This window comes from Lutra lutra, chromosome 3 (genome assembly GCF_902655055.1).
Source record: "Lutra lutra chromosome 3, mLutLut1.2, whole genome shotgun sequence".
Taxonomy (NCBI): Eukaryota; Metazoa; Chordata; class Mammalia; order Carnivora; family Mustelidae; genus Lutra; species Lutra lutra.
The window spans coordinates 3,565,895-3,578,170 of record NC_062280.1 but is presented as its reverse complement, the minus strand read 5'-3'; the positions used below and the strand labels follow the sequence as shown (position 1 = coordinate 3,578,170).

General features: G+C 39.8%; 1 protein-coding gene across 5 annotated transcripts in view; it reads right to left on the bottom strand.

Annotated features, from left to right (window-relative positions):
- Positions 1-12,276, bottom strand: part of NAB1 (NGFI-A binding protein 1) — a 44,684-nt gene that overhangs the window by 22,753 nt on the left and 9,655 nt on the right. For 4 of the 5 annotated variants that reach the window (XM_047720613.1, XM_047720614.1, XM_047720616.1 and 1 more), the window contains one exon: positions 10,714-11,551. In XM_047720613.1, coding sequence (XP_047576569.1) covers positions 10,714-11,551 — 838 coding nt within the window. Of the gene's footprint in view, positions 1-10,713; positions 11,552-12,034; positions 12,259-12,276 lie in introns of those variants that run through there. The other variant, XM_047720615.1, reaches the window with a different exon arrangement.

Sequence of the window (12,276 nt, the reverse complement as noted above, 5' to 3'; positions counted from 1 at the left end):
CCCCATCTATTAATATTTTAATGTATATTACTCTAATATCTGTGTACGTACAAACATGTATGTGAATATAGATTTGTAACTGCCTTTTTTCACTTATGTATGCTGTATTTTTTACTTCTATCATGTTGTTAGGCAGAAACTTGGCTAAGAAACCAGCATCTGGCATGGGCTGGTTACTCAACAAGTACCTGTTGGCTGATAAATGAGTAAATACTCTTTATGGTGTCATTTTTACTACCCAGACATACAATATTCCATTGTAGGGAAGAGCAATATATTATTTAAACCAACCTCACTCTGAACATGAAACTACCCCAACTTTTTCATGTATTACAAGGTAAGCTGAAAAGAATGTTCTTAACTGTGTATCTTTGCACACATATTCAGTTATTTTCTTGGAATAAACTCCTAAGAATAAAGACTAAAGAATCACAGACTATACTGAATTTTACAAGATTTATAGATTTCCCCAAATTACTCTCCCAGAAAACTGCTCCAAATCATAACACTACCAACAATTACATGAAGATCCATTATCCAGAATCAACCAATACTGGTTATTTTATTTTAAAAGCTTTACCAATTCGATGTATTTTCAGTATCATTTGGTTGTAATTTACATTCCTTTGACTATAAAACAACCTTTTTCTTATAAAGTATTTTAAAATTTGCTTACTCATGGCAGTTGCCTGTTTCTTCTACTGCACTATTTGGTTTCTTAGGGACTTCAGGAATTCTTTATGCATTAAGAGCATTAACTCTTCATATGCAGTGGCTTTTCTTTTTCATACTTTATTAGCCTTACGGTTTTTTGTCTTGGGTGCCATGCATAGAAACTCCCTTCTCACTCTAAAACATGAATGGTTTCCTGTAATTTGGCATAACAGTTTTATCTTTTCCACTTAACTTTTCTTTTTCCACTTAACTTTATCTTTTCCACTTAACTACTAAACCATTTAGAATGTGTTATGGTGTACGATATAAATCATGTATCTAACATCCCCCTCCCTGGATTTCTACCTATAATTTACATTGTCTAATTCTCAAATAATTTTGCTACAGACAAGGTTATAATACACCCAGGCCTCCTATTTTAAACTCTCAACTGAAAATGAGAGCATAATAGGAACAATGTGTTTTCAATCTTCTTCCCTTTTCCTAAAGAATCATCAACAGATCAATTTCTTTGCTAAGTGCTTTTTAAAAAAAAATTATCTGTTTATTTTTATTTATTTTTATTAACATATAATGTATTATTAGCCCCAGGGGTACAGGTCTGTGAATCATCAAGCTTACACACTTCACAGCACTCCAGCACATACCCTCTCCAATGTCCATAACCCAACCACCTTCTCCCTCCCCGGCCCCAACCTTCAGTTTGTTTTGTGAGATTAAGAGTCTCTTTTGGTTTGTCTCCCTCCGGATCCCATCTTGTTTACTTTATTCCTTTCCTACCCCTCAAACCCCCCACATTGCCTCTCAACTTCTTCCTATCAGGGAGATCATATGATAATTGTCTTTCTCTGACTGACTTCTCTCGCTAGCATTTAAGTGCTTCCGAAAGGCACAATGTAACTGGAGCTAAAAGTGAAATATAAAGAATGATTTCCTAAATAAATTAACTTCAATTTTGGAAAAGCACTAGCTTCAATGACCTTGAAGACCTTCTTAAACCCCTTTTTAGGTAGCCCTTTCTTTCTTGCATTCGTACCCTAAATTAGTAGGGAGAGCTTCAGATTGTTAGTAAGGTGTTTTAACTGACATTTCAGAGGTACCACCTTTTGCACAACCACAGAAAATAACCTTTCAACATCAACTGAAATAGCGTTCTAGTATTCCATCATCCTACCAGAAACCAAAAACACAAACCTAATATATTCTCTGTTACTGAATTCAGGCTTCGAAAGATCAAAAAAGTTGACTGAGCCCTTCAAGACCTTAGGGAAACTTCTGGTATTAAAACTGAGACTGTAGAAATAACTATCGCTCACCCCAAGTTGTAGTAAGGAGCTGATTCATCAGGGATCCCCTCAAAAATTGCATTTTCTGTTGGTGTTTTCTGTATTTCATGTTCCTAACTGTTAATAATTAAATCAGTAAATATTATGATGTATTTTTAAAAATTATATAAATACTCTAATATGTTAGCCACTGCCGTACCATACTAGCCTTTTTAAAAATTCCAAGTTTCCAGGGGCACCTAGCTGGCTCAGTTGGCGGAGCATGTGACTCTTGATCCCAGGGTCCTGAGTTTGAGCCCCACACAGGATGTGGGAGCCCACTTAAAATTATAAAAAAAAAAAAGAAGAAGAAGAAGTAAAAATTCTAAGTCTCTGGTTTTTTTAAGTAGGCATCACCCCCAGTGCGGAGCTCAAGGTGGGGCTAAACTCAGGATCCTGAGACCAAGACCTGAGCTGAGATCGAGTCAGAGATATTTAATCAACTGAGACCCCAGGCGACCCTACGTTTCTAGTTTTGTTAAAAATATAAAACAAACATTCTCTCTAATTGGTTTACTTCCTCCAATTCCTCTTTTTTGTGACTAAAAATGTCAACAGTCCATTCATATTTTTATGTTAACTATTCCTTAAAGTTAGCTTTCTATCATTTGTAACTAGACCTAAAGTTTTCTTTTCTGGTAGTTAAAATTATAATCTTTAACAATCGAATGACTGTGACTTTCCGTTTTGTATTGTTAGCTGTGTGACAGGGTGGCTCAAAAGGCAATCAAGGCTTTCATTTCCAGCACAGGGAGGGAATGACTGGCCTCCTCGCAGAAAACAACTAAGAATATTGGATAAAAATAGGAGGAAAAATATCTTAAATGCCATCACTAAGCCAGCAAGACAACAGCAAGGACTAGTAAGGATAAAATGAATGAAGACAAAGTAAGTTGAGGACAGCTGCTAGACCAGATGACCCTGAGCTTCAGCTCACAACCGCACAGGTCTGGTTAGTGTGGGAAGAGAACAGGAGGAAAAACCCAGGAACCACCAAAGGTGAGGGAGTCTGAGACCCCTCCCTCCACAAGCTGAAATCCCAAACCACCACACCCCCACTGTAAGCCTGAAATAGAAATACACCTGTACTCCCAGGAGAACACAAGGGAAATTACCTGTCTTGAACGCTGCTACTGAGTTGGGGAAAAGAGAAGATATTCCCTCGAGATTTCATAAACCACCCCCCGCAATGAGCCCACACATGACTTCAGCCCTAATTTACACTATATGGGCTGAGAATATTTTTCACAGGGTTCCAGAGTGGTACTGTGCAGAAAACAGGTGACTGGTAGAAGAAAAAGCAAACAACCTCTAGAAGAATCCATTTTCTTCCTAGGCCTCAAACATTCCCACAGTTCTAAGAAATATGAATTATAGACAGAAATCATAAAATATCCAAAGAAATAGGCATCAAAAGTAAAAACCAGCAGAAATGACAGAATAAGACCCTCAAAAACTTTAGAAAAGGAAGAGATGAAAATGTGACTAAAGAATAATACAGCAAAAAAGATCAAGAAAAATAAGAAAACAGAAGGAGAAAAAAAATTGGGGTAGAGGCAAACAGAAGACTTCAAAAGCAAACAATAGATAACACCAATTATAAACACAACAATGAAAACCAAAAGCCAAGGAAATATCTTCAATTAGTAAGGGAAGATAACGGACAATACAGGAATTGATACCCAGAATAAACAACGAGGGGAAAATAAAGATATTTTCCAATGGGTTGTGATAGGACAGAATTTGCCATCAGTAGGCCTCTGTTAAGAAACTTCTACATGATAGATAAACTTCAGACTAAAGGAAACTAATTCCAGACAGTAAATCAGATCTAACGAAAGGGAGGGACAGAAATACAAAATAAGGGAAATAAATTCAGAATAGTAGTCCTTATAAAAAGTATAAATAAGTCAATTGTTCCAGATAAAAGAAAAATGTGCCTATTAATTTTTTAATTCCAATACAAAAGTTGGATGTAAAACATGGATTCAGAAAAACTGAAAATAAAAGGATGGTAAAAAGATAAAAAAGAGAAAACACATGTACTTGTATTAAAATCATACAAAATAGGCTTTTAAAGCAAAATGGGCTATGAAAGATTAGAAGAGTTGGTGCAGAACACAGAGAGAAACAGAGAACTCCACAACCACAGTAGCCGGTTTTCACACAACTGTTCCTGACAAAAAGCAGGAAAGCAGACAAAAGCAGACTACCTTAGAGTAAGCCTGCTAAAACAGACACACACAGAACACTCCACCTGCAGAAACACACACGAAACACGGGCCACAATGAACCACACTAAAATCTCAGTGGACTTCAATATATGCAAACCATGTGCTCTGACCACAATGTAATTCAGTTAAAAATGATTAGAAAAATAATTAAGGAAAAGCCCTCATATTTGGAAATGAAAACACACTTCAAATAATTCATGAGTAAGAAATCATAAATAAAAAGAGAAGTAATCAGAATGGGGGGGTGGAACTTGATACCAAAACTTTGGGAATTACACCAAATCAGTATACAGTGAGAATTTACAGCCTTAATTGCTTACATTAGAAAAGAACAACAGCTAAACGTCAATGAACTAGGAAGCACCTGAGTTAAGTTAGAAAAGAACAATAAAATGAACTGTAAGAGAGCACACGCGTGCACACACTACACACACACACACACACACACACAGGGCACAACGAAGAATATCAACTAAGCCAAAAGTTGCTCCTTTAGAGATCAGGGGTTGGAAAGCTTTTGCTGTAAAAGATTAGATAGTAAGTATTTTAGGCTTAACAGGCCAAAGAGTCTTTGTTACAACTACTGAACTGTGAAGTTGCAGCTCAAAAGCAGTCGAGCAGAGGACATAAACGAACCGGCCTGGCTGTGTTCTAACAAAACCTTACTGCAAAATCAGGAGATGGGCCACATTTGGCCCACAGGCTGTAGTTCACACACCCCTGAAAAGATGAATAAAACAGACAAATCCTGGCAAAACTGATCTGGGGGAAAAAGAGACAAACGGGGGTGGCTGGGTGGCTCAGCTGGTTAAGCGTTGGACTCGGTTTCCACTCCGATCATGATCTCGCAGGTTGTGGGAAGGAGCCCCATATCATGCTCCATGCTCAGCGGGAATCTCCTTGAAGATCCTCTCCCTCCGCCCCTTCCCTCCACTCATGCGGATACACTCTCTCAAATAAACAAATCGTAAAAAAAAGATGAGAGAAATGTACAAACAATAGTAGGTCTTAAAAACGATAAACAACTTTACAATAATGAGTTTGAAAACTTAGATGAAATGGACATATTTAGAAAAATGTGACTTACCAAGATGACTCAAAAGCAGACTACTCTGATAGTCCATAACCCATTTTTAAAAAATGATTAAAAAAAAATTCTTTTCAAGCATATGATGCTGAAATCAATGCTTTCTAAGAGTTTAGAATAAAGCATCATAACTTAGCAACAATGTATTCAGGTCTATCTATGGGGGTCCCAGGTTCAAAAGTCCTCCCCTCTCAAAACTAAGACTGCTGGGTTCCTCTGAAAGCTTCAGCCTTAACTTCTCAACACTACAAGGAAAACGGACCTAAATGTGGCATATTCTGTGGGCCCAAGTCCTTACCTTAGTAACACACACACTTCAGCTCCTATAGAATTTCCAGTAGGTCTAAAACTTACCCACTTACCCATCCTCCTCCTCCCATCTTTAAGTGCCGAAACTCTCCAATCGGAAGTTGCTATCTGACAAATATTCTAGAATGCCAAGCTGACTACTCGCTCACATTTCTGATACCGCAAGCTCCTGCCTCCTCCATTGCCTTGCTGCTCTCAATTTTCAGTTTCTTTCTCCTCATCCATTCACTGACTTAAGATCTGACACATACACTGCTTGTCTGCTTACCATGTAACACACCTCGGGAAAGACGAAACATCCTGTCTGCCTGGACTTCTAACACTTTGGGGTTTGTCCCTTAGAACCTCACCCCAACAACGAGTGCAGTTCAAGACCCAGCCACTCACACTATCTTCATGGTCTGACTCCTATACACCAGGCCATATCCAGTCAGGTACCAAGACCGTCGCTGATTTTTTAGCTTTAAAGAAAACAAAAAAGTGTTTATTCTAACAATGATTAATTTCATAATTCTTTACTGCCTGATACATAGCACATTTGGAAACAAGTATAAAAATGCATGTAAGAAAGAGAATTTTATGTAGTTTAGAGCTGAGAAAATGTTTTCAGGTGCAGATAACTTTTTGGCTTTCGTTCACTAGTGACCTACATATTACAGTAGTAGGTCTTGAAAGATTGAAAGAACAGTGTCCACATGGGGTTCATGAAGAAAACTCTCAAATACTGACAGTGACTTAACAATGAGTCATATATTTCCTTATTTGGAAATTGAGGACAAACCAGTACTGTTCTTTAATCTTAGGAATTTAGAAAAACTCACGTATCTTTCACTCATTTTAAATAGTCAAGGGAGAAAATGTGAAATTACCATACTAGGAGGTACACTTAATGTAGTACCTTTCTTTTAATTCTCTCAGGATTTCATAATATCCACCAAGCTGCTGAATGGCTACTGGTTTGAAGGAAGCATCCTGATTCATAAACATCTATTGTAAACTGTATTTTTGGACCAGATTCACATACTTGAGTTTACAAATAACAAGTGGTCTAAGTTTCAAAGATACAAGCCACATATTCTAAAGCCCCCGCCCCCACATCTCAGCCTTCTAGCACTCATTCTGAGTGTTCTCTTATTTTGGGAAACTCATGATAATCTCATTACCTAAATACCATCTGTACCTATTTATCCAAAGAAGCAAAGAAACCTTAAGCAAAAGCCAAGTGTGAAATAATTTTTCTATTTTTTAAAAGTAGGTTAGGACTTTAAAAAGAAAAAAAGTGAGGTTGATTTGGTTTATCAAAGTCATCTCTTAACATACTTTCACTTTGAAAAAATACTGACTCAACTTTGGGTTGCATCTGCTATATTTTAAAATTACATTAGAACTAGATTAAAGCATGAAACTAAAATTACCAACATGTATTGCCCTTTGTTTTCTATTAATGACAACCATAATAGCCTTTTGGTAGATTCCTCCATTAATTCATGGGTAATGAAAGCATCAAAGTGTGTCTGAATTATAATGCTAAGTGTATTTTCTAGATGGATTCCTAAGTTCTTGTGAGTCAGTTACTGTGTGGCAACTATACATACAATTACAAAGGGATATGCCCAAAATAGATCAAATCAGATGCACTGTTACTTAAAACATTTTGCTAACCAATTTCCTTATTTTAAGCTCCAGTATGCATTCACATCTAAAAGCATTTATTTAAAAAGATGACAGTGAAATTGCCAAAAACAAGATTAATATACAAAAATCAGCCAGTGACAGTAATCTTTTTTAAAAAGCGGGAAAAAATTTCATTTACAATTATATCCTTTTTAAATCTTATATATTTGCATATCCTCTATTAAATAAAAACTTGAATATATAGAAGACATTTAATATATATATGTATATATATATATACACTTCACAGTATTTGACCTAACAAGAAATATGCAAAACCTCTGTGACACGTGAATAAAAAACTGTAGAATTACGGAGAAATATAAAAGATCTAAATACGCGAATATATGCACTACATTACTATATGGAGTTTTCATTATTTTAAGTATGTCAGTTTTTCCCAAATTAATCCATACCTTTAAGGAATTTAAAAAAGAATACCATAGAAATTTTTGGGCGATTTAATAAATGCATTAAACATTTCATTTGGGGGGCCTCTGGGTGGCTCAGTAGGCTGGGTGTCTGACTTCAGCTCAGGTCATAATCTTAGGGTCTCCTCGTCCCTCTCCTTCTGCCCCTCCTCTTGCTCATGTACGTACACTCTTACTCTCTCTCAAATAAATAAAATCTTTTAATAAATAAATAAATAGGGACGCCTGGGTGGCTCAGTTGGTTAAGCAGCTGCCTTCGGCTCAGGTCATGATCCCAGCGTCCTGGGATCGAGTCCCACATCGGGCTCCTTGCTTGGCGGGGAGCCTGCTTCTCCCTCTGCCTCTGCCTGCCATTCTGTCTGCCTGTGCTCGCTCGCTCTCCTCTCTCTCTGACAAATAAAATCTTGAAAACAAACAAACAAACAAACAAATAAATAAATAAATATAAAAATTACATTTGGAAGAAGAAATGCATGACCACCCAGAAAGATAGACACTACAAAACAAGACTACTTAAGGAACACTTTCCTGTCCAGATATCAAAATACATTATTTAGCTACAGTAATTAAAGTAATTCTATACTGGTAAAAGAATAGAGGACTAGACTAATGAAATCATATAGGGTAAGATCAATAAATATTACTATATAAAATTAAACTTCCACATGGCAAATGAGGCTGAAAGGTCAAAGGACAAATGATAATCTGGGAAAATGTTTACAACGTAAGACAAAAGGTTAATATCCTTAAAATATAAAAAGTTTTAACCAATCAAATTTCTTAGGGGTTAGAAAAATAAATTAAAACATCAAACAATTAAACATTAAACAAAACATTAAACAATTAAAACAAAACAAATGGTAAGAACATAAAATTTTATGTCTGTTATACATATGAAAAGATAGTCATCCTCACTAAGTAAAGTAAACTTGAGCAATGAAAATTTTTCATCTGTTTGACTGTCGAAGATTAAAAAGAATGATAAATGCAGTATTAGCAAGAATGTGGAGAAATGGGACAGTTGCATGTAATAATGGAATTATAAAGTTGCAGTTTTATAATGCAATTCAGCAGTATCTACTAAAATATTAAATCTACATATTCTTTGATTCCATTATTCTACATGTTGGAATCTATTCTACAGGAAAACACACCAAGTCTGTCTGTAAAAGAGTATGTATATAATGTTCATGTCTACCATATGTAGTATAAAAAAAATAGAAACATCCTAAATGACACCAAATGAATGGTTCAGATAAATAAATAAGGGCACATTCACATTCTGGAATACAATACGACCCCAAAATAAAAAAGGTAACTCTAGGTGTATTCACTTGGAAAGATACCTAATATATACTGTACTGTGAGTATAGTGTTACAAGTTTTTTTTTAAAAAAAAGGAATTAGAGGATAGTGTACCAAATACGATCCCTTATTTGTACACATAAAGAAAACTATCTGAAAGTTTACAGATTCAAATTCTTTACATCCTTTTGTGATAATTGAATATTTTTGCAGTAAGTATATATTCTTTGCTGTTTTAAAGTACAAATCTGAGGGGAAAAACCTAATGTTTCTTACATGGAATACCACATTCAAATGAACATTTTATTTCTTCTACAGGATTTATTTCTTCTATCGGATAAATGCTATAAAAAATTTAGCAATAAAATAGTCTTTTTAACTCTGAAAATGCATTTATTTGCCAAACATGTATAGGGTGTGTTAGACTCTGAGGATATAAAAATGAACGAGACATTATCTCTGCCCTGAAGAAAACCAAAGTACACTGTGAGGGACAGATCAGCATACAAGTAAGTACAGTGAAGTGCTTAAGTTACTGTGAAGTGGTGTCTGCAGGGATAAAAATGGAAAGGAAAGGGAAGGTCATTCTACTTGTGGGAAAACTTATCAGAACAGACTTAAGCTTAAACTTGAGCTACATCTTAGAAATGACGCACTGACCAGACGGACAAGAAGGCGGCGATGCATGCGAGAGAGAGAGAGAGAGAGAGAGATAGATAGATGTGTTCTTCGACTCGAGAAGGGTATTTCTGGACAGAGAGCTACAAACAGATGATGAGAATTTTAATGCCGAATATCAAACCAAAACAATTTTCAAATCCATCATAATACTTGTAACATTCATCTAATAAAATTTTATTGTCTATGCTAGTTAAAAATTACTTTTAAGTTCTGGTCTTTTTTTTTATAACTTTTTTTTTTTTAAAGATTTTATTTATTTATTTGTCAGAGCGAGAGAGGGAGAGAGAGCGAGCACAGGCAGACAGAATGGCAGGCAGAGGGAGAAGCAGGCTCCCCGCCAAGCAAGGAGCCCGATGTGGGACTCGATCCCAGGACGCTGGGATCATGACCTGGGCTGAAGGCAGCTGCTCAACCAACTGAGCCACCCAGGCGTCCCTTTTTTATAACTTTTTTTTCTAAAGTCTACGAAAATGCCACCTGTCTACCCACCTCTCTAAAAGAGGGAGAGGAGGGGCAGAGACAGAAGCTCAGGCAGGCTCCGGGCCCAGCGCGGAGCCCCACACGGGACTCGATCTCACGACCCTGAGATGGTGACCTGAGCCGAAATCAAGAGTCAGATGCTTCCCTGACTGAGCCACCCAGGCACCCCACAGGCCTTTTCCGTGAACGGTTGTATTTAAAATCCTAGTTTATGTCTTAATTAAAACACAGACCGCCTTTAAGCGCAACGGCTCTGCGCTCTCCCGCTTCGGCCCGGGGTTTCCGGGAAGTCGCCCCACGCGGCGTCCGCGCCCGGCGCGCCTGACCCCACACAGACACGCCCCGACACGACAAACACGCTCCGTCTTCCTTGAAGAGGGACCCTCCTGCCAACACCGACGGCCTCGCCGCTCCCTGGGGCCGTACGTCCCTCGCGCCGAGAGCTAGCGCACTCGTGGGTGAGGAACGGTGAGGAACGGTGAGGCACGAGGAGGACAGACGCGGAGTCTTACCTCGTGCAGCGTGAGGTGCTTCCCGTCCTTCCTCTTGGAGTCGAAGCGGCCGTAGATGGCGCTGTACTTGCGGATCTCCTCCTCCTTGCGCGGGTCGTCGTCGCTCATGTCGAAGATGTGGCCGACCATCTTGGCCAGCTTCTTGTTGCTCCTCAGCAGCTCCCGCACGTCACCCGCGTCGCTCCTGGGCAGCGACGGCGCCAGCCGCTCCACGCACTCGGCCACGGAGAGCGCGGCGGCCGCGTCCAGCGCCTCGCTGCTCTCTCTGGGGGACGCGGGTGAGCCCAGGTCGGCGGGCGAGAGGCTGTGTTCGCTCTCAGGGGCGTGGTGGCCCTGCCAGAGTCTGGCCTCCCCGAGGCCCGGCAGCACCACGCTCCCCGCCGCGTCGGCCTTGCCCTGAGCCAAGCTCTGCACGCAGGTGGCGGCGGCGCACTTGGGGATCTTCAGGTGCGGCTCGCGGGCGCTGCTGCCCCTGTCGTAGCTGCTGCAGGACACGCCGAGCCAGGCGGGCGAGCCCTCCGGCAGCTTGTAGATGGGGATGCTGCTGACCGGCAGCGACGTCAGCGGCTGGTTGAACAGGCCGGGGTTTGTCACCCAGTCTCTTAGCGCCTTCTGGAGCCTTCGGACGTGAAGGGGCTTGCTGGCCATGCCCACGAGGGCCATGATTTCCAAGAACTCCTCCTCCCCCGCTTCACAGAGCTGCTGGACATCGTCACCACCTTGTTGGATAAAGGCATCAAAATAAGAGAGCAGATTGGCCTTTTGTAATATTCTGTACAGCTGCAACTCCCCCAGCGTCCTGGGTAAGGCCGCGGCCATTACTGTGGATGGACTCGACCTGCAAGAAGAAGAAGAGAGGACACACTCGTGACACCGGCTCCAAAATTCCTACACGTCCTCATCGGACACTGGGGAATGGACAGAAGTGCTCCGGGAAGGACAAAGACGAGGAGCATTTGCACAGCAACTGCCGTTAGTTAAGGAAGCATTCCCCCTCGACCAAAGTCACCTCATGTTATTCTTCTACCAATCCTAGTGGTCAGTATAACTGTTTCCATTTTAAAGTGAGAAATATAAAGAACATAACTAATCGGGGGCGCCTGGGTGCCTCAGTGGGTTAAGCCTCTGCCTTCGGCTCAGGTCATGATCTCAGGGTCCTGGGATCGAGCCCCACATCGGGCTCTCTGTTCAGCAGGGAGCCAGCTTCCCTTTCTCTCTCTCTGACTGCCTCTGCCTACTTGTGATCTCCCTCTCTGTCAAATAAATAAATAAAATTTGAAAAAAAAAATAAAGAATATAAGCAATTTGCCTGAAATCTTACAGGCAGTCAAGCAGAAGTCAAGGACTCAAAGCAAGGCTCACGGGGGCTCTATATCCCATACTTCTGTCTATGCGTTTTGCTGCTTGCTTCTGTGGTGTGAAAGGTGAGGTGAAGAATAATCAGATTCCGGGAGGAGAGAAGTCTGTTACGCTGCCATTTGCTGAATACTGACTTTGCGTCAGACAATATGATTAACACTTTACATGACATCTACAAACGGTACCCAACTCACAGGTTCGACT